Source organism: Muscardinus avellanarius (assembly GCF_963383645.1).
Source record: "Muscardinus avellanarius genome assembly, chromosome: 3".
Lineage (NCBI taxonomy): Eukaryota > Metazoa > Chordata > Mammalia > Rodentia > Gliridae > Muscardinus > Muscardinus avellanarius.
Genome location: NC_137788.1, coordinates 65,171,752 through 65,194,982, shown reverse-complemented (window position 1 = coordinate 65,194,982; position 23,231 = coordinate 65,171,752). Strand labels below are relative to the sequence as shown.

The window sequence follows — 23,231 nt, the reverse complement described above, 5'->3', positions numbered from 1 at the left end:
TCCTGACATTGGGAGATATTTCTTCTTTTGTTAATTAGAAAATTTTATAGGCCTCAAGAAGTTTGAGCTTAAAAAGAGTTAAAATTAGCTAGTAGGCATCAAGGCCCTTGCTCAGATTATAGCTTCTCTTTTTTGGCTTTTGTATTTTTCCACTGCAGAGTGTTAATGAACCTGAGAACTGACCTTCAGAAAGTAAGTGTCAAAAATTAATATATTCCAGAGATGACAAAAATAGTGAAAAATTGTCTTAGCCCTAGATCTAGGCAAACAATGTCTTCTTCTCTTCTTTATACACACAATGAGAGCAAGGGCCAGAGAACTTAAATCACATGACATAGTTACTGAAATAGTAAGACAACTCTTTCTAAAAGCTCAAAAGATATGGCCAAAGTGAAGGTTAGATAATAACATGATTATTACGAAGCACCGAGGCTAGTTGAAAATTCCATTAGGTATATTTATTTTAAGTTCACAGCCTTTGAATAAGTAAATAAATAGTCCAGAAAACCAGGGGTGCTATCTTTTTGCTGTTTTCTTGAGTTTATAAATCTTAATTTTTATGTAAAATCAGATAAAAATTCCAAGCCCAGATTGTGTTTATGGATGAAAAAGGGCAGGGATCTCTTCACTTCTGGCATTAAAAAAAAAAAAACACAAAACAACTCATGAAATTCATTAACAGAAAACCAAGGCTCTTTGTTGTCCCCAAATTTCAACTAGAAGATTCTTAAGTTTTTCCTAAGTACAGTAATTGTGCAAATGAGGGCATCAGATTGAATATTGGAGTGGGGAGTAATGAGGAAACAAAGAAAGAAGAAAGAAAGAAAGAAAGAAAGAAAGAAAGAAAGAAAGAAAGAAAGAAAGAAAGAAGAGGAAAGAAAGAAAGAAAAGGCCTAGTTTTACAATTCCCTTAATTCAATGAATAAATTATACTAAAATAGAGTTAATCCTCAAAACCTCCACAGGTGTTCCTTCCATTGGCACATTCCTAGTGGGAAGGAGCTCATTTTATTTGTTTTCATTGCTTTTTGTTGCTTTTAGAAGTGTGGCAGGTTGATTCTAAGAGATATGATTGAAGCAGAAATAGAGGGATGGGGTTAGTTCATGACAGGCTGGTGAACCAGGTAGAAGATGTGGAGTTGTGTTCAGGATGGATCTGTATCCGTGCAGGCGGCTGATTATAATCTGTCATAAGGAGGCCTAAGCTGCAGCACAGTGGCTGGTATTAGATTTGGGGTGAGAAGGAACATAACCTCTGCAATCAAAGGCTGTCCTGGCTACAGACTGTGAATGCAAATGTTCCACTGGCTTTGCCAGAGCTTTAGCGTGAGGTAGTTCAGTACCTTGGATAGCTCTCTGCTGATTGTTCTCAAAGACCAAATCTGAGATTAGAACTTGCTGGTGCTTAAAGGTAGTTCAAACATGTTGTCCAAGTTTAGTCTTCAAAAACAGCATGATATAATGGAGACTCTATCAGACAATCCCGGATTCAACTATTAACTTTTCCCCACTATATAGTTTCCTACATGTTTGAGTCCCTGTTTCTTTTACTAAAAAAATAGAAACCCTCAGGCATATTCCATAGGATATGTCATGAGAATTAAATGGTATCATGTGTGTTCATTCATTCATTCATTTATTACACAAATATATGTTTGGCACCTCCAGATAATAGACACTCTTCTGAGTACTGTAAAGACAGCAGTGGAAGTGAGAGAAGTTGTTTACACATGTGCGATGTTTATAATCTGGGGTAGAGAATAATAAAAAGTAAACGATTGGCTATGACTCTCATTCCAAGTGTGGATGTAAGTGCAATGAAGCTCTTATACTGATTCCTGTTGGCCAAAGACATGGATTAGTATTATTACTGTATTGGAGATTGAAACCAGGGTGCTCTACCACTGAAATACATCCCCAGCCCTATTTATTTAGAGACATAGTTGTGTTAAGTGATCTTGTGATCTTCCTGCCTCAGCCTCCTGAGTTGTTGAAATTACAGGCTTGAGTTCTCATGCCTGGAAAGACCTGAATTTTAATGGTTCATCTAGGGGATATATAGCAGGGGTCCAATCAAGGTGAGAAGAAGAAACACCTTATAAACCCCCAATCCTTAAGTGAACAAGATGAGGTGAACCAGGGAACATTAAACCTATTCTACCTAGGCAGAGGCAAAGGATAAGTGACTTTATGAAAAACACGTACAAAAGCAATACCCAAAAGGACTAACCTATACCCAAAAAGGGACAAAACAAAAAAACAAAAAATGTACAGAGATAAAGGACCAAGGAACATGAGTTCATAGCAACAAAAATTCTAAACATGTGACAAAATAAGGCACAAGGAGCAAGAATTAGCGAGAATAAGATTAATAAAGACTTCAGAGATCTGAAATACAGATATAGAAAGTGAAATATATGTCTAAATAAAGAAATGAATAAAAGTATGTAGAAGGAACAGAAATTTTTGAAACTTCTCAAATTGAATTCAACTTCTAGAAAATAATACAAATAAGAAATGAATTTGAAATTTAATGAACAGAATACATAGCATATTAGATCCAGCTCCTGAGAAAATGAGTAAAGTGGAGAATCTGAAAAAAATTTACCAAGAAAACAGTAGAAAAAAAAAAGTGTAGAGGCATATATGTGATTGAGAAGCAGAAAATATGCAGGAGAAGATTTAAAATACATGCAATTAGAGTTCTAGAAAGAGAAAATAAGAAAGTGAGGTAAATAAATATTCCAGGAGATAACTACTGAGAATTATCCAGAATTTGTGAAAGATGATAATCTTCAGATTCTGAAAATCCAAAAAAAAGATAAATAAGTAAAAATAATCCCATATCAATACACAATATAACTCAACTGTAAAATATCACATTCAAGCTCTAAAAGAAGTTAGAAAGGGCTGATTAGAAATAAAATGACAAGATTGATAGGTGAAATTTTAATAGAAACAAAGAAAGTCAGAAACAAGTGGAATAACATTGTTGAAGGTATAGGGGGCAAAACTGAGGACCTAAAGGCCTATATCCACTAAATATCTTTTTCTTTTTTTTTGTACTAGAGATTGAACCCAGGATGTTTTACCACTGAGCTATATTCTTTTTATTTTTATTTATTTATTTATTTTTTTTTTGGTGGTACTGGGGATGGAACCCTTCTACCTCCGGGCTATACTCCCAGACCTATTTTATATTTTATTTGGAAATAGGGTCTCTTAAGCCAGCGAAGCTGGCTTTGAACCAGCTCAATCCTCCTGTCTCTGCCTCCCAAGCATGGAGATTATAAGTGTGCACCACCACGCCCGGCCACTGAGCTATATACTTGGTCCTTTAAATTAAAAAAAAAAAAATGGTACTGGGGATGGAACCCAGGGGAATTCTACCTCCAAGCTACATCCCAGCCCTATTTTTTATTCTTTATTTTGAAACAGGGTCTCATTAAGTTACGGAGGGCCTTACTAAATAGCTGAGGCTGGCTGTGAACCTGGATCCTCCTATTTCAGCCTCCCAAGCACTGGGATTACAAGTGTGTGGCACCATGCCTGGCTTTAATTTTTAATATTCATTTATTATTTATTTATTTATTATTTATTTATTTATTTATTTTACTGAGGATTAACCCTGAGGTAATTTACCTCTGAGTTACACCTCCAGCCCTATTTGATTGTTTATTCTGAAACAGTCTCCCTCGGTTACTGATGGTCTCACTAAATTGCTGGGGCTGTCCTAGAGAGAACCTGTAATCCTCCTGTCTTAGCTTCATAAGTATGGTGTTTATAGGTGTGCACCATTATGCCCAGCTCACTAAATTATCATTTAATAAAGAAAAAAATCTGTTTCCTCACATGCTTATTTCTAACCAAGTTATGCTGAAGTAATTTTTAAAGATGCAGTTGAGGAAAAGAAAAATGATTCTAGAAAAAAGATCTGCAGTGTAAGCATAATGAATGATGAAACAGTAAATAAGAGCAGAACAAAGTAAATCATAGCTTTATAAGATAATATAATATCTAAAGTGGAATTTTAAAAGTTATAATAAAAATAAAATACAGACATAATTTTATAAGTCAGAAGAGAATAATTTGCAATCAAAATGTGCATGAGATCTTTTATTTGAGAGTAGAACAAATATGTTAAATATGGAATTTGTTAAGGAATATGTTAATGTTTCTAAAATACCCACTAAAGAAGAAAAATAGTGTATATTTAAATGTTCCAAAAGATAGCAATGGAAAATAATTAAGGTGAGAAAAACAATGTGGAGAACATAAAATAATATATAATTAATCAATCCAAATTATTTTAGCCATCACAATAAATTAGCAAAATTAATTAGACAAAAAGTCTATGAGAACTTCATGGAGAAAATTATAAAGTTTTATGAAAAGATATTTAAGACACACAATTAATTATAAGACTATGCTATGCTCACAGTAAGGGACACTCAATAATAAATATGTATCTCAGTCAACATTCTCATTACTATAATTCAAAACAACTGACTGTACAACTTAGAGGAGGAAAGATTTATTGGCTCATGGTTTTTAGAGATTTCAGAGTCAGACTGGGGTCTGCCTGAGCCCAGGGAATAGTGGCAGGGTAAGAGAGAAAGAGAGAGCAAGGCTGTGCCCTCATATCACAGAGGCCAGAGGAAAGACAGTAAGTAATGGCTTCCAAAGACAGAAGCACAGTCCCTAAGCCACAGCCCCAGGAACCCATCTTCTTCAGCCACATCCCACCTGCCTAGCTGACCACCAAGTAAATCCATTACAATGGCTTTCTCTACTGAGGAGATTACAACCCTTGTGGCTTAATTAAATCAACTCTGAACATTACTGCATCAGCTCTTTAGGGGACATTCCATATCTAACCATAACAATATGTCAGATCTTCCCACATTGATATATAGATTTAAATTTTTATAATCAAAGATTTTTTTTTTTTGCAGGTCTGGGGGTGGAACCCAGGTGCATTTGACCTCCAAACTACACCCCTTGCCCTATATGTTTTTTATTCTTTATTTTGAAACCAGGTCTCACTGAGTTGCAGAGGGCATCACTAAGTAGCTGAGGCTGTCCGCGAACCCCGATCCTCTGGTCTCAGTCTCCCAAATGCTGGGGTTACAAGTGTGCGCCACCACGCCTGGCATGATCAAAGTATTATTTTGTATAGAAAATACAAACTGATTATAAAATTTATGTAGAAGGCATATAGAGATAGAATATATTCTCTCAAGTAGAGAGACTTTTAATAATGCTACTACAACTAAAATTATTGACTGTTGACACAGGGTAGACAAATATCTCAACAGAACAGAAGAAACTAGAAACAATGCCACCACACCTGGCTAAATAAAAACCTATTTAAATGCATATTCTTCTTCTTCTTCTTCTTTTTCTTTTTTTTTTTTTTTTTTGGTGGTACTGGGGTTCCTGGAAGCCCTTCTACCTCCGGGCTACACTCCCGGACCTATTTTATATTTTTGAAACAGGGTCTCTTAAACCAGAGCGGCTGGCTTCGAACCTGCTGGATCCTCCTGTTTCTGCCTCCCAAGCGCGGGGATTACAAGCGTGCACCACCACGCCCGGCTAAATGCAGATTCTTAATATATGAAAGAATTACTATTACAGATCAACTGTGAAAGGTGTGACCATTCTTTCTAGGAAGAAAGGAAAGTCATAAAGAAAGATAAAATTTTGTAAAATTATTTCACACTTACCTTGTTCTCTCTATAGTTGGGCTACATCTCTCGATAAAACTATTATTTACCTCAAATCAATGAAATATTTCTTTTTTTTTGCCAGTTGTGATGGCACACCCCTATAATCCCAGTACTTGGGAATCTGAGACAAAAGGATCATAGGTTTAAGGCCAGCCTTAGCAGTTTAGTATCAAAATAAAAAATAAAAAGGGCTGGAGGTATAGCTTGGTAGAATGCCTTTGGGTTCAATTCCCAGTACTAAAACAAAATAGAATTAAATTAAACTTAAAAAGAAATCTTTTTAAACACACACATACACACACACACACACACACACACACACACACACACACACTGAATATGGGAGTCATTTTTCTCACACATCTTGAGTATGTACACTCTTTTTGTTGTTACTGTTATTTATTAAAAGGAAATGAGTGGAGGCTTAATGTCATAAAGAAAAAGTCTAGTGTAGAAAATGTTTAAGTATCTAGTGGTTCATTATTCTTTGGATAAGAACAGATTTGAACTTAACAGGAATATAGGGGGTCAAAAACTCTGAAAATCAGTTTTATTCATTTATATTGCAAAAGTATAAAGCATGATATCATAACTCAACTAGTGACTCTTATTGTAAATAAATATTTAACATTAAACACATATAATTAAATTATAAATGATGACTTATAGGCACCTGAAGAAATGGGGGGGAAATAGGGAGAAAATACCTTAACAGCTTTAGCTGTTAAGGTATTTATAAGCTAACAGTGAGTAAGACAGATAGGATAAAATCATGTAAATGCATAAAGTGGCACAAAGTACTCTGGGCTTTAGTGAAGAATGGTGGGGATGAAGTAGCTTCAGAAAGGGTTTCTTCATGACACAGCGATTAAGCTGACTGCAATAATTACTGAAGACTGATTAATATTTCGAAGAGATAGGAGAGATCTGAAGTTAAAATGTACATAGGCTAAGATGATAGGGTGACATTAAATTGGCATGTCTATGGGAAATAGAGGATCTTCTAGTTTTTCTAGAGTGTGCCTCACTAAGGATGCTATAGACATTTTGTGTAGGACATATTTGAATTTTATAGAATTTCTCAAAACACTGTAAGAAGTTCAATATTCTGGCTCCAGCCCAGTAAATATTGGTGGCACCTCTTTAGCTCTGTGAACTACCAAAACAAACAAACAAGCAAGCAAACAAAAAAAGCTTCAGATATTTACCTAAACCACAAATGCATTTGAGAAAAGTAAAGCATGAGAGTGACAGTATCCCTCTCTTCAGAACCATAAGGACATATGGTGGAAATGTGTATTGTAGACTCTAGGATGAAATAACTTCACTCAATTTTCGAAGCAATGGAGAGTTGTCAAGGTTTTAATGTGGACAATGTTAGGATTATACATAAGGGAGATTATGCTGGCTGCAGAGGGCTAGATAGTTCAGGGCAAAGAGAAGCTGGAACAAGAAAGAAGCTGACATTGCACAGGTCAATATTAGATATATGGAATATGGAATATTACATATATGGAATAGATATATGAATATATGCAATATATGGAATATTAGACATATGGAATATATGGAATATGCATTTACATGATTTTATCCTATCTGTCTTACTCACTGTTAGCTTATAAATACCTTAACAGCAAAAGCTGTTAAGGTATTTTCTCCCTATTTTTTCCCCATTTCTTCAGGTGCCTATAAGTCATCATTTATGGAATTAGATATATGGAGTGTGTGTGTGTGTGTGTGTGTGTGTGTGTGTGTGTGTGTGTGCACTTTCAGAGAATTGCATAAAACAAAACAAAATTCCATGGAGAAAAGAAAAGCAAGATATGAGAGTTGAAGGTTGTCATGATCATGGTATTGAAAATGCTGATTATGGACAAGTAGACAGGAAAAGTATTGGAGTTGAAGGAAAGACTAGAAGAAATAGTGTATATCTGAGGGTCCCAAGGGAAGTTTCAATACAAAGAAGTACCTAAGAGAGGTAAAATATTAAAGAAGGGAGAACTTGCCCCATGATGATGAGGAGTTATGACTGCTGTTATTTGATAAACACCCTGCTCCACAAAAGCAAATGGACATGGTCCCCTAAACAACTCTTCTGTCTGCATGCCTCTGAGGTACATCGGTTTCATAAAGCTACCATATTACACAATTGCTGTGTTACAGAAAAACAATGTGTGGATTGAAATTTTATAAGTTATATTCAATTTTTAGAAATTGAATTGCATTCTAAGTGCACTAGGAAAGCTTTCTATTTAAAGGAACCCTTTGATGGACCCTTTTGTAGTGTGAAAGATTAGTTCCAAATGTATCTGTTTTACAGTTCCAAACTCTGGATCTTTGATTTTCATCTCCTGGACAGCTAACTAGGTCGTAAGCATACTATTCTCAGAGCCCAGCCCAACACAAACACTAATTGGTTTTCGCATCTGAAAGGTTGTGTATCACTTTGTCATTTCTAAATTTACATGATGTAATCCATGCACAAGATGGGAGATTTCATACCCTGTGGGAGGAGCAAGTGCCACATGCTTAGTTTTCCAAATATATCTAGAGACATGAAATATTTTAAAAGAGACAGAACTTCAAGAGCGCCTTTCTCAATCTCAAGTTATATCAATTCGTAGTTTTCACCAGAATTAGTAAATTCTTATTATATATGGGGAAAATATCTGACATAATTTCTCACCTTGAAATTTATTTCATGAAGGAAAATAATAATCACTTGCAATAAATTTGCAAACAGCCAACCCAAACCTTCAAGACACAGATTTCCAATCCATGGGCTATAAACTTCATAACTAGAGATTAAAAAGGAAATGCATCTTTTTTAAGATATAGCTGAGGGGTCCTAGGTCTATATAATAGTAGGGACTACAAAACATATCTTTCAAAATCATAATACCATGGTCAAATTATACTTTACTGTGTACTTTGAATAACTTTATTAGGAAGCCCAAAGATCAGAGTTAACTAGTCCATTGCAAGGACTTGGGAGAGAGACCATCGGGGCATTCAGCCTTCACAATGGTCCTCTTTATTCATAACTTCTATTTCACCTCTGTTCTTACTTTCCTCTTCTTTTTATCCCATCAGTTGCATCATTTTCCCACAGGATGATTATCAGATTATCATTGTATCATTATCTTTGAGCAAGCTTCCCATACCTGGTTGTGTTGGAATTACCTGGAAAACTTTAAAATATTCTGGTGCCTAGGTGGCACTCCCATGGACTTTGGTTCAGTTGGTCCTGGGCACTAGAACTTGAAAAAATTCTCCAAATGATTTTAGCGTGCAGTCCAATTTGAGAACTACTGTCTTATAAGCTGTTAAACTCATGGCCCTGCTGGACTTACTCCATCAATGCCTGTGTCCTTGGGCTCTTTGACTTTATGAACCTATTGATTGCTGGTCTCAATTCTGCCTTCATATATACAAGCTGAGAAGACAGACTTGAAAGAAGTAGCTGAACTCATTCCTGGATCCACTTCCAAAAGAAACTGGAAGAAGTCCAGCAAACACAAGTATTGGCAAAATATATCAAGCTTCTGGAACATGCCACTGCTGGTGCCAGAAAAATTCAAGAGAGGCCTGAGTAAGAATTACAGCTTTGCTTCCTCCTAGCTTCCCAATAACTTGGGAAACTTGCTTACTTTTCTGAGCCTCAGTTTCTTTATCTATAAAGACTGGAATACCTGCTTTTGAGGAGACGGCTATTCAAAGTGTTAAAACAGCACCTAGCACATTGAATAATGATAGCTATTTAAATGGAAAGAATTGAGAAAATGGCTAAAGCTGTTCACTGATTATGTTCCAAATTAATAGTAATTGCTATATATTGAGCAATTGTACCCTATTCTTCATTCTTTATCTACTATACAAATATTTACTACTTTTAGACCTCATGTCAATCATACTGCTAAATAATTGAATATAGTAATGAATAAAAAAAGACAGGATGCCTACCTTAGTCCATTTTACAGCTTAGCTAAGTGCTTTACCTATTCCTGTCATTGACTTCAAAGACTGAGCTTGCTAGAGCGATGATGAAACTTGTACACTTGTCTTCAATTCACCCTCACAACAAATGCTCTGCGATGTGCCGGGCTATTCAGAGAAGTTGCACATAGTAGACAGAAACAAACTTACCAGCATTCCCTAGTAGTCATGAAGGGCCAGGGGGCTATGAAAAATACAAGAATACCAAAAGAAGCAACTCAAAACCTGGTGGGTTTTCACATTTGGTTCAGGCAGTTTTATTAATACTGGTTCACCTATCCAGGTGCTTGAAGGCCAAAGAGGCCATGTTTCTCCAACCTCTACTCCCTTCACCCCCAACTCTCCCAACTGGGAGTGCTGTGTGCCTCCCCTCTTGTGCAGCCCTGCACACTGAAAATTCTGTGATTTATCCACATTTTTTTTGGTGGTACTGGGGTTCATGGAAGCCCTTCTACCTCTGGGCTACACTCCCAGACCTATTTTATATATATTTTTATTTGGAAACAGGGTCTCTTAAGCCAGCAAGGCTGGCTCCGAACCAGCACAATCATCCTGTCTCCGCCTCCCAAGTGCGGGGATTACAAGCGTGCGCCATCACGCCCGGGTGCTGGCACCTTTTAATCACTCACTGCCACTACTGTGACAATAGTTTCTCTTGCATCAATTTTAAGAACTGGTATTATAATCTGTATTTTACATATGAGGCTTAAGTAGTTTAACCAAGGTCATTGAACCGGTAAAAGCAAAGCCACTATTGGATTTCAGATCTGTCTGATTCATCCTCTTAACTTCTGTCTCAAGTAGACAAACCTCTTGTGCTTGTACACTAGAAATATCAAAATCTGACTGTTCAGAGAATTAATTTTAAAAACTACAAGTAGAGAATAAGAAGAGGAGATGGAACTTAGAAGAAGATGATGCAACTAAACATAATCTAATCATGGCCTATGGGTCTCCTATGAAATTATATTGAAGACTGGAATCTGATAAAGAGATGTGTCCAGTTTTAGTTATCAATCAAACCTGCTGGCACTTAATTTCATGACATTTCAAGATTAAAGCCTACATGATTCGGAGTACCATCTCTTCATAGCTGCAGTTGCAACTCTTTTGTCAGACCAGGAATATAATAATTACTGCTAAAAAAAAAAGCAACAGTAGCAATTTGTAGATTGTACAAAACCCTTGCTAACCCCAGATCACCTTTTCCCACCTTCATCACCCTAAGAACCATTGATCTGATAAAGGAGTGTGAGAACCTGTGAGTAGATGTGTAAGCTCGTGCAAATATGCAACCCGCCTACATGTGGAAGATCTGGAGTTCATGTGGAAGGAGGAAGATTTTGTCATTTTTTTTCCTGGGTTGCAGTGCACACTTTCTCTATCAAGCTCATAGTTACTGTCTTCTGGGCTACCTATCTAGACCAAGGGTCTCTGGCAACCTTGTTTATATTAATGAAAAGAGGACCCTACCCTCACTCCAGCAACATGTGCTTAGACCAGAGATGGCTATTTAATTCACAGAGGAGCAATCACATTTTCTTTTATGGTAGACTACATTTTTATTGCTGATTCACTATGAATTACTGTGAATTATTATATTATTTATTATATTATTATATCCATGAATTATTATATTATTCTTGTATCTATGCCCTTTACCACATGACTCTACAGTTCTTTCCATTAGAGATTGAGTATATATTTTCTCCCTATTGACATTTGGACTCTGCTATGTGACTTGCCAGCAGAATGTCAGTGGATGAAATTTGAGCAAAGGTTTTAAATGTGTGGGTTAAATGCCAGGCCTTTGTCTGTGAGAAGTGCATGCTCCAGGTAATTCTACGTGATTGCTTAATGACAGTGAGAAATACGGGGAGGAGACCTGGGCACAGTCTGGCGCTCAGAGCCAATCCCACCCTAAACCAGTCCACAGACACATGAGCTAGAAATAAATGCTTTGGGCTATATATCCCTAAATTCTGAGATGGGTTATTATACAGAATCGTTATGGCAATAGATGACTGATGTATCTCTCCTTGAAACTTTACAATTCAGCTGAGAGACAGAAAGACTATCTCTTAGGAAAACTGTGGCAGGTAAATGGTGGTGCTCACTTTGAAAGAATGCTGTACTATTATTTTAATGTTTTTTTTTTTTTTACTTACCCCTTTGCTACTATTTTCTATTTTGCTTTATTTTCATTGAGGTAAAATTTACATACCATAAAATTAAACATTTTAAAGTAAGAAATTCAGGAGGAGAAAGCATAAATGAGTGAATAAGGAGGCCTAACTGGGGGTGATAGAAGGGGGGAGAGGCAAATTTCTAATGTACATGATATACATTCACAAACATATTAAAGTCAATCACTAAGCAAAACAAGAGAAGGAGGGAGAGGAAAGGGAATGGGGGGTGGACTGGGAAAGGCCTAAATGAGTGATGCGTGCATGCATGCCTCTACCATCTTGTACTCCATTAACATGTATGAATACAGTACACCAATTTTAAAAAAATCACTTTAATTTACACTATTACCTCTAATTCCAAAATATTTTCATCATCACCGAATAAAATCTAACACTCATAAAGTGATTACTTCCAAGTTATCTCTCTCCTTAGGCCCTGGCAACATCAATCTACTCTGATTTTCTTTTTATAGATTTACCTATTGCTAGGAACTAAATTGTGTCCCCTCTCAAATTCAGGTGCTGAAACTCCAACCTCCCATGTGATTGTGTTGGAAAAAAAAACCTATAGGGAAGTAATTAAGGTTAAATGAGATCAGAAAGGTAGGAGCCCTGTTTCTGCAGAACCAGTGCCCTTATAAGAAAAACAGACATCAGAGCTCTCTCTGCCATGTGAGGTTGCTGAGAGAAAGCCAACTTCTCTAAGCCAGAAGGAGATCCCCACCTGAAACCAACCATGCTGTAAGACTTTCAGCTTCTGGAACTGTGAGAAAATAAATCTGTTCTTAAAGCCTCCTTGTCTATAGTGCTTTGTTATGGCAGCCGAGTTGACTAACATACCTATTCTATTCTGTATATTCAGGTAAATAGGGCCATACAATACCTTAGCATGTATTCAAAGTTCATCCATGTTGTAAAATGTATCAGTATTGTGTTAGTCAGCTTTGTGTTGCTGTGACCAAAATCCCTGACAAGAACAACTTAGAAGAGAAAGGTTTATTTTGACTCATGGTTTCAGTCTCTGGTTGGCCCGCTCCATTGCTCTGAGCCTGAGTTAAGGCAGGACATCTTGGTGGAAAGTCTTGGCAGAAGAAAGCTGCTTAGCTCATGGCATCGAGAAGCAGAGAGTACAAAAAGAGCCAGGGAGAAGAGAAATCCTCCCAGGACACGCCCCCAGTGACCCTTCTACAGCTATGTTCCACCTCCCAGCAGTCCATTCAGCCATCCATTAGTGCACTTGATAGATTAACCCACTGACAGGCTCAGACCCTTATGATCCAGTCATCACCTAACTGCGTCACCTCTGAACCTTGCTGCAATGCAGATCGTGCTTTCAACACAGCTTTTGGGGGACACTCTGGATACAAACCAGAACAAGTATTTTATCCCATTTTATCGCTGAATAATATATCCTATAGTACAGATAAGGCATTTTATTTATCTATTCATTGTTTGGTAAACATTACATTGTTTCCACTATTTGACTATTTATTTATTTATTTATTTATTTATTTATTTATTTAGTAGTACTAGGGACTGAACTCAGGAGCATTCTACCTCCGAGCTACACCCCCAGCCCTATTTTTTATTCTTTATTTTAAAATGAGGTCTCGCTAATTTGCAGAGGGCCTCACTAAGTAGCTGAGGTTGCCTCCAACCTGTGATCCTTCTGTCTCAGCCTCTCAAGTACTAGGATTACAAGTGTGCGCCACCATACCCAGTTCTATTTGACAATTTTTAATAGTGTTGCTAAAATTTTTGAGTACAGGTATTTGAGTACCAGTTTATTAGTGGAAATGGAATTGATAGAATTTATGGTAATTTATACAAATCTGAACTTTTGGTTCTGAGATTGCAAAGCTAATTTCCTTGCTCCCATCCAGATATTCTTCCTTAGATTCCATAAGGTAACTCCAGAATACATTTTGTAAATTCTTCTTGTTGCTTTAGTCTCATTAAGCTGGAGTTAATTGTTCATTATATGCTGGGTATGGTGGCACACACTTATAATCCCTGCGCTTGGGAGGCAGAGACCGGAGGATCGCGCAGGTTCAAAGCCAGCTGCGCGTGCTGGCTTAGGAGACCCTGTTTCCAAATAAAAATATAAAAATAGGTCTGGGAGTATAGCCCAGAAGTAGAAGGGCTTCCAGGAACCCCAGTACCAGCAAAAAAAAAAAAAAAAATTGTTCATTATATGCAACTTAGAGAAAGAACTGAAATAGCAGAGAATATAATGTCTAATTTTGGGTCATGATATTATAGGAAAAATGGATTTGAACTTCTCTGTTTTTCCAGAGCAGTGGTCAATCCTCTGTTGACAGAAGTCACTTCTAGATGAGATTAACTTGATGAAGTTTTGAAATCTGGCTTTGAGACTTGCTTAGTTTATCACTCACCTTTGGGACCAGGCAGCATAGGACCTTGCATTTAGAGCATATTCCAACTCAAAACGACTCCGCAAAGCTGCCACGTGGCTCCGGCCAGGTCCTCCCCGACTCACCAGGCAATCAGAGGAGGAGGAAGGAGAGAGAGACCCACTACTGTTGCTTGATGCAGGAGACATCAGCTGAGTGAAAGAGGCAGTTTGAATTATTTAATATATTCAACAGGGATAAAGGCATAGAGCAGAATATGGACGTAGTTTAGCTTTCTGCTTCAAGATTTCTCATATTCTAATTTCTATTTATTTTTTATTTTTTAATTATTTTCGGGTTTGGGGATAGAACCCAGGGGCATTTGATCTCCGAGCTACACCCCCAGCCCTATTTTTTATTCTTTATTTTGGAATAGGGTCTCACTAAGTAGTTGAGGCTGTCTGCGAACTGTGATCCTCTGGTCTCAGCCTCCCTGCTGGGATTACAAGCATGCGCCACCACACCCAGCCTAATTTCTATTTATTTTGACTTGCTTCTAATTTTTCCTTTCAGACTCTGATGGTAACATCTGGCTAACTTAATTTACTTTTTTGACTCACTTCTATGTTAAAAGCTGGCCTCTTAAACTTCTCTGTTTTTTTTTTGTTGTTGTTGTTGTTTGTTTTTTGGTGGTACTGGGGGTGGAACCCAGAGGCTTTCTACCTCAGGACTATACTCCAAGACCTAATTTATATTTTATTTGGAAACAGGGTCTCACTAAGTTGCTGAATGCCTCACTAAGTAGCTGAGACTGGCAAACCTATGCAATCCTCTTGTCTCAGCCTCCCAAGCGTGGGGACTACAAGTGTGAGCCACCACATGTGGCTTAAATTTATCTTAATTCCTCCCAAAACACATTAGGACCAAGTCAAATTTATAAAATATTTAGGTTATTATTCAATGATCAAAAGATTCCCCACTATGGCAATAAAATTCATAGCAGAGTTTCTTTAACTTGTTTAAAATTATTTCTTTTACATAAAATTATTCCCATGACTTACATACTTTTCCAAGAATACGTTCATTTTTATAAGATGAAGGATGCTTTAATATCTGGCATGTGTTTTCCCATAGAGAACAAGACCAATGCCTTTGCTGCATGATACTTCTTTAGACGTAATAGCAGATGTTGAACTCACTCTAATTTTCTCTTTTCTGTGATAAGCATCCATTGTTCTTCCAATTGGTTCTCACCTTACATGATTTTAAACTCATTAACCATTCTGAACTCTCTCCACTAAAATATGTGCCCCAGTTTTCATTCTTTCTTTAAAAAGATCAGGAGCATGATTGGGTATCATTTTGTTTGGTCATTTCAGAACTGAAATAGTAACACCTCTTATACGCTAGTAAGAGACACTTCATGGTCTAACTGCCAATGAACTTTCTACTATTAATATTCATGATGCTCCTAAACTATGTCTCTACCGTTTCATACTTTTACTATTCTTTCTTTGGCTGTGATGCAGAGCATTATATTATTCGTGTTAAATTTATTTTCGTCAGATGTATCCTGTTTCTTCATCCTTTAAGATATTCCAAAATTATTTTTTCAGATATTTTCTGTTCCTGTCAACTTTATTATCTCTGCCAATGTGATGAGCAGTTCTGTCTTAACTTAGTCTAAGCCTCTGACTGAAACGTTGAATAGCAGAGAGGACAGTCTTATGGGACTCCATACGTCAAGTCCCTTTACACTAATTCTGGTTCATTAACCTGAGCAACCCAGACCAGCAAATTCTCTTTGTGTACAGCCCCTTCATCTTTCCTCCCAGGGATAGAGTATACTAAGAGGCCTGATCAATATAACAAGACAAACTAGTGTAGCAAATCCTACCATTATCCCTATTTCCTGGAGCTCCCTTCCCAATTTGAAGAAATATATCCCTAGGCTAGGAGCAACCTTGCCTAGTCAAATACCAAGATTCAAAGTGAAAGAATACAAGGAACTCCAGCCCTGGAGGGCATCTCTTAGCACCCAAGATCTTGGACAGATGTTCTTGTCTAAAAGGACTGCTGAAGCATCACCAAATATAACAATATATATTCAATTTTCAATATATTCAATTTTCTATAAATTGAAGCCTCTTTCTACTTCCTTTCTAGAAGTTTTAGTGAAGAGTCATGAGATAGAGCCACTCACTACAGTCTACAACTGTAGACCTAAAACCTTTTCTCAAGGGCCAACTTCCAGTGACTCTTAGCTGAGATTTGTTTTAAGAAGGGGAACTTTTCTTTCTTTCTTTTTTTTTTTTTTTTTTTTGGTGGGTCTAGGGATGGAACCCAAGGCCATTAGACCTTTGAGCTACACTCTCTGCCCTATTTTTTATTCTTTATTTTGAAACAGAGTCTCACTGAGTTGCAAAGGGCCTCACTAAGTAGCTGAGGCTGTCTGCAAACTGTGATCCTCTTGTCTCAGCTTCCCAAATGCTGGGATTACAAGCCTGCACCACCACGCCCAGCTGAAGGGAACTTTTCTTGATGGTTCTACTTTGGTATGTAGTTGTGCATTCTCAGCTTGCTGATGCTCCCTCCCCCAGCCTATTTTGGGTCTCCCTCACCCAGTCTATTTTGGGCCTTCTCAACACCCTGATGTGTATGTGATGTGTAGTGTCCTTTCCCCTCCTCCAGTAGCACTCCTGTGCATTTGGGAATATATTATCTTTAATTAGTGTTCCTGTTTTACCTCCTTTGCTTATTTTCAGATACTATCTCCTGACCAGGTGTATAGCAAATTAAGGCAATTATAGAGAAAATTAAAGCAAACAGCTCCCTGATATTAAGGGAAGAAAATTCCATTAGCCTGATTACCAACATATATCACTTTTATACAACATATGTGTGGCATAAAAGCAATGCCTTCCAATTAATTTATGCATCATTTTCATGATATTCTCCTTTTCTTATTGAACATAGATGGACAGGGCTTAAAGTTTTTTTTTAAGCTTATATGTCATTGCATGTGGGAATTTTGAATAAAACTGATTTAAATAATTAACTTCTAATATATTTATCATACTTTCACATTTTTATATGACTTTTTTTAAGCTGAACATGACTGGGACCATTTGCCTGCATGATTATTTATTGATTACTTATTGGTACTACCAAATTTTACTCTGAATTTGCATTTTCCCCACAGAAGCAGCCAATTCACTCTACCCTAGGGGTTTAATGAATAGGGAATGGAGAGTTATGAGCCTCATTGTAACTTTCTGTATGTGTCCTCTCACCTACGTTCCCTGATACCCTTCAATGTTCAGAGCTTTATTACAAGTATATTTCAGAAGATTAAAGGTCTTACCTCAATGTTGCAGAGACACTCCTCCAACTTTGTAACAACTTCAGAAAACTCAGGCCTTCCCTGTAAATAGAGGAAAAAGACTTTTTCTCATTAAGAAGAAAGGGAGGAAACTTTCCTTGGATTTTAAAATTGGATATTTGCATTTGTAAAGAATGAGATTAACAATAAAGTATATTTTTATTTAAAATACACTTGTATTGAAGTGTTAATTGAATGTTCATTTGCTGTTCATGGAGGGATGTTGAGTCTTCTTCTGATAAGAGTTTTAAGTCAGAATTTGCAACTACATTCAGATAATGAAATAGTGAAAAAGCTTTAATTAGCTTTGCATGTTTTTAAATGGCAGGTTTTCTTCTTCAAAATGAAAGAATAAAAGTGAATACTAAAAACTATTAACCATCTCAGTGCCGTATAATATCCTGCACATGCCTGGAGGAAAATGACTGCTCAGCTTAATATTTTATAATTAGCTTCACTCACTGTTGAAAAGATATCTGTTTCAAAATTGAGATCAAGATAGAAATCTCAGACTATGCCCTATTTTAGAGTTTAAGATAAACTTTTTATCTTCAAAATTGCCATTAAAGTTATTGTCCATTATAAACCTCAATGTCAGCTAAGTTGGGTTAGGAATTTATTGTATTCTGATTATATTTCAAGCTTTGTTCCAGTTGCAAGGGTTATAAAAATGATTATGGATCCACGAGAAGAATTCTTGAAATTTTAGGAAACGTCCGTCTCTTTTGAAGAAATCATATGCCTTTTTGTCAGGTCCCAAGGACTATATAACCTATCATTTCTCCCTTTATGAAATTTCCACTGCCAGGAGGTAGACAGACCAATTTAACATTCAGGCTCAGTAACCAACTAATTTAGATTTTTTAGTAGAACAATTTCTCCCTTAATATCTAGCCCTCCCCTGAGGACATTGCTCCCCCCAGAGCTGTTTTAAGTGGAAGCTGCTCTTTCCGGCATACTCCTTGCTACTCCAGGTTGGTGGGCATGGCAGCAGGGGGAGCGAGGGGTTGTATCTTTCTTGCTGCCACTGCTACTTCTAGCTGATTTCTCATCTAAACATACCAGATTACAGGCCTATTCCATTGAGTCCCTCCCCCTCCTTCATTCCTTAAAGGTTTTAACTGCTGGCTTACTACCATGCTCTTTATGTTTTTATTATCCTTGCAGATAATCACTGCAATAGCCTGACCTCTGGGTTCCTTTGCCTCCTCTTCTCCATGAGCTGGTCTTCTCCCATCAAATGGTCCCTCTGGGTTACTAAATAGCACCTGGCACAACCAAGACCTAGGCCTGCAGGTCCCTCCTGCTCTCCACTCTCTGTCACCACCAGACTCCCCTGGGCTCCATTTCTTTCCTTTTCACCTCTGGTCTATAACTTGACTCTAACAATCTCAGATCACACTGAAACTTCCAAGCTCTTTTACCACTGAAAAATGAGAATAAAATCAAGCTGGGTGTGGTGACACACGCCTATTACTCCAGTATTTGAGAGGCGGAGACAGTAGGATTACAGGTTCTAGGATATAGCCTTGGCAATACAGCCAGGTGCTCAGTAACCTAGTGAGATCCTGTTTCAAAAACAAAAAAAATTCAGAAGCTGGGAATGTAGCTCAGAAGTAGAATGGGCCTGAGTTCAATTCCCAGTACCCTTCTTCCAAAAAAAAAAAAATTTTTTTTAATTTTATAATGAACAGTTAAAAATATACCCTAAAACAGATATCTTATCTATCTACTTATCGATCTAGCTAATCCATCACTGATTTTATGATTTTTCTGCTCATCTCATCAACTTTTCCCTGCTGTTTCTTCCCTCGCTTCCTCCTTACCTAGTTTACATTTCATTGCCAGTCATTTCCCATTATCACTGACTTTCACACAGCTTCATTTCCCTTGCCCTCTTCTGCATTATGGACACCTCTTGAAAAAAATCCCGACCTGCTGGGCCTGGTGGCGCACGCTTGTAATCTCCGTGCTTGGGAGGCTGAGACAGGAGGATCACGCAGGTTCTAAGCCAGCTGTGCTGGCTTAAGAGACCCTGTCTCCAAATAAAAAATATAAAATAGGTCTGGGAATGTAGCCCAGAGGTAGAAGGGCCACACACACAAAAATCTCGACCTTGATTAAATCCATCCTGCCTGGTTCATTTAAAATTCATGACCTTCTAATCCCAGCTGAACCCTCAGTGCTGCCTCCAGAGCCTAGAACATATTTCTAACTCACTCACCTACACTCTCTTTTGTACTTTCTCATCTCCAAACCTCTAGCTACAACCTCTACCTGCCTGCATCTAAATACACAAAATCTGCCTTCGTTTTTGTTTTTATGGATGAACTTTGCCTGCTTCTGAGGACAACTTTTTCCTTTGTCTGTTCCAGCAATAATTTTCTCTCCTTTTTTGCATTTTTACATAGTCTCTACTGTTTAATCTCAACTAGCATACAGACATACTATATATGCTCCCGCTTTTAAAAAACAAACAGCTGTGTATATTCACACAATGAAATTTCACTCAGCCATAAAGGAGAAAAATATATGTTTAAAGTAAAATGAGTAGAATTAAAGAATATTATGCTAAGTGAGATTAGCCAGTCTCAGAAAATGAAGGATCATATGTTTTCTCTCATATTTAGGAACTAGAGAGGAACTGGGAAACGAAAGGGACTCTAGATAAACTAGGAGAGAAACCAGTAGAATAGAGGAAGGGAATTTGGGGAAAGAAAGGAAGAGGGAGAAAGAGAGGTGATATGATGAAGGAGACAGGTCAGACAATGCTATGCACATATAGGAAGTCATCAACTCCAATCCCAACAATATGTTTGAAGAGGAGGCAGGAGGGGGTGGGATCCAGAGCAATACACAGCCAGTGCTGTGTGCATGTATATTTTTATCATTCTGAACCTTATCGTGATATATGATTACAATGTACCAATAAAAGTATGTATTAAAAACAAACCTCAAAATAAAACTCTTGCGGACTTTTCCTCAAGGTGCTGCTTTATTTACCTGTTCATCTTTGCCCCCAAAGTGCTCTAGAGTTCTCTAAATTTGCTCTAATTCCCTTCCTCTCATTTTCCTTCTATCCTAATCAAGCTTTCCCCTGCAACACTGCTGAAATTGCTCTTCTCAAGGATACAAAGACCTCCCCTTTGCTAAACTCAAAGTTAGGTTTCAATGATGATCTCACTAAGCACAGGATTAAATAAGCAATCATTCCTTTGTCCCTGAAACACTTTTTTCAATTGCCTTAGAAGTCATTTTCTTACCGTTTTTCTCCTCTCTCACTGGTTCCTTAGTCTCCTCTTTTGGTTCCATCTCTCGCTTCCTTATCTTTAGATTTTGAATTATCCCAGGACTCAGTAGTAGAGTGTCTTTACTGTTCTATTTAGAATTAATTTGAGCTAATTCAACCTGATGCCTAAAACGAAATACAATTTCCAGATTTTTATCCCCAGACCAGTACTCTACTCTCCCCTGAACTCTAGACTCACATTTGCAATCGAATGTATTTATAGTCTTTCCTGTTACACAAAATGATAACTCCATCTTTCTACTTAAAGGCCAAAATTGTAGAATAGACTTTGACTTCTCTCTTTATCATGCTCGCATTTAATTTGCCAGCAAATCACATTGACCCTACCTTCAGAATCTGAATAATCAAGTTCTCATATTATTAGATCAACCCTCCCATGTGTAACAGCCGTAAACTCTAGACAAAATGTAAAAGATACCTATCTGAAAGCACTAGATAATAAATCAAACCAGAATCTTGAGGGGAGGCATTAGAAGAAACAAAGGACATTAAGCTCGTTTTTCATCTTTATTTAAAAAAAAAAACATTTAATTTGAATGTACACCTCATCTGCATCTTAGGAAACATTTAAATTTTTGAGAGTTTGTTTGCTTAAAGAACCAGTGGGAAGAATTCAGGGAAATCAGATTATACTAGTTATTGTTTTGTAACACATTATCCCACATTTAGTGGCTTACAGCAATGCCCATATTTTATCTTATAAATGCTAGGGGTCAGGAGTTGAATACAGATTAGCTGGGTCCTTTGCTCAGAGACTCATCACCCTGAAATAGATGCATCAGCTGGCACTGTGATTCTCATTTGAAGTGCAGGGTTCTCTTCCAAGATTTTTTTGTGTGGCCATTCGACGCATCCTCCCGTTTTTCTGCCAAATATTGTCCAAGAATGTCCCTTAGACATTCAGAGGATGCTCACAGTTGCTTGCCACATGTTTTCCATAGGCAGTTCACAACAGGGCTGTTTGCCTTTCTTTTCTGGCCAGAAAAAGCATGTATCTCTGATATCTTCCTCTGTGATCAGAGGAGAACATTCTCTGTACCTAAAAGGCACACCTGCTTAGGTCAGTTCCATGCAGAACCATCTTCCTTTGCCATATTACAAAACATATTAATGGAAGTAAAATCACATTCTACACACAGGTGCTGCTCACACTCCAGAGGAGGGGATTATGCACGCATATACACAGGGGGTAACAATTGCAGGGGATATCTTAGAGTTCTGCTTATCATCAGTAGGCACTACAAAATGTGTGTGTGGGAGGCTCTGGAGGTAGAAGACCTGGAATCAGGGTGGAAACTCTGCCCAAATTTCTGGTTGGCACCTGAACTGCACAGGTCTAGAGCAGAATTTGATTACCTAGATGGGGTCAAAGGAAAAGATAGGATTTGCTGCCACGGTACAGCAATGTTGTTACTATTTCCTCATTTTGTAATCATCTTTTATTCTCAGCCAATAAAAATCCAGTGCACACTGCAAGACTCAATTTGTTAATCACGTGCTTCTTAAAAATGTCCAAATGCTTTCATAAAATGTTTCTTTTTAAATCTTTCATTAGATTTACTTCATTCTTCCTTGAGTTATAACTAGGTCTTTTCATATCTATATCACTAGCTAGAAAGTACTTTTAAGCATTGGTTTATTTATTCTTGTACAACTAGAGTAACCAGATTGTTTATTTGAGCTCAAGTTTTTAAAATTAAATCACATCATTATAATAAAAAAATCATTCATAATCTGCCCATCTCTCATTCTTTTCAAAGCCACATCACCTCTGGCTTGTGTCATTTATGGCTGCCTTCTAACTATTTTTGCTTATTTAGAAGTATGTTCCAAAGGCAGTAAAGTGATAATTTTAGCATGCACTTCAGTTCACGTAATGCCACTCAGGAAAGCCGACAATTACTTCCTATCTTATTTGGTTAAAAAAAAAAAAAAAAACAGAGTCCTTGCATTAAGTTGTAAGGTGCAAAACACCCCTGCCCTGCTGTTTTCTGACCTGCTCTTTCTCTTGCACACTCCAGTGTGGCCTCACACACCCACCTTGTCATGTCACACGTTCTACTCTCTCAGGTGCTTTTCATGCCATTCTTTCTGTCAGGGATCATCAGCACTTTTGCCTTCTGTAAGTCTGTGTTTAAATGAGACTTTGTCAGAGAGCGCTGCCCTGTTTACCATACTTAGAACTCCCAAGTTAATGCTATGTCCTTTTCTTGCTTTATTTATTCCATAGCATCATTTATCATCAAATGACTTAATATATATTTTTGT

General features: G+C 37.3%; 1 protein-coding gene across 1 annotated transcript in view; it reads right to left on the bottom strand.

The window, feature by feature from the left end:
• The window catches only part of LOC308259630 (serine/threonine-protein kinase TNNI3K), a gene marked incomplete at both ends in the record, with an annotated part of 287,025 nt that overhangs the window by 40,609 nt on the left and 223,185 nt on the right, over positions 1-23,231 (bottom strand). The window contains 2 exons of the mRNA XM_080690775.1: positions 14,314-14,483; positions 17,636-17,695. Of these exons, the coding sequence (XP_080546901.1) occupies positions 14,314-14,483; positions 17,636-17,695 (230 nt within the window). The remainder of the gene's footprint in view (positions 1-14,313; positions 14,484-17,635; positions 17,696-23,231) is intronic.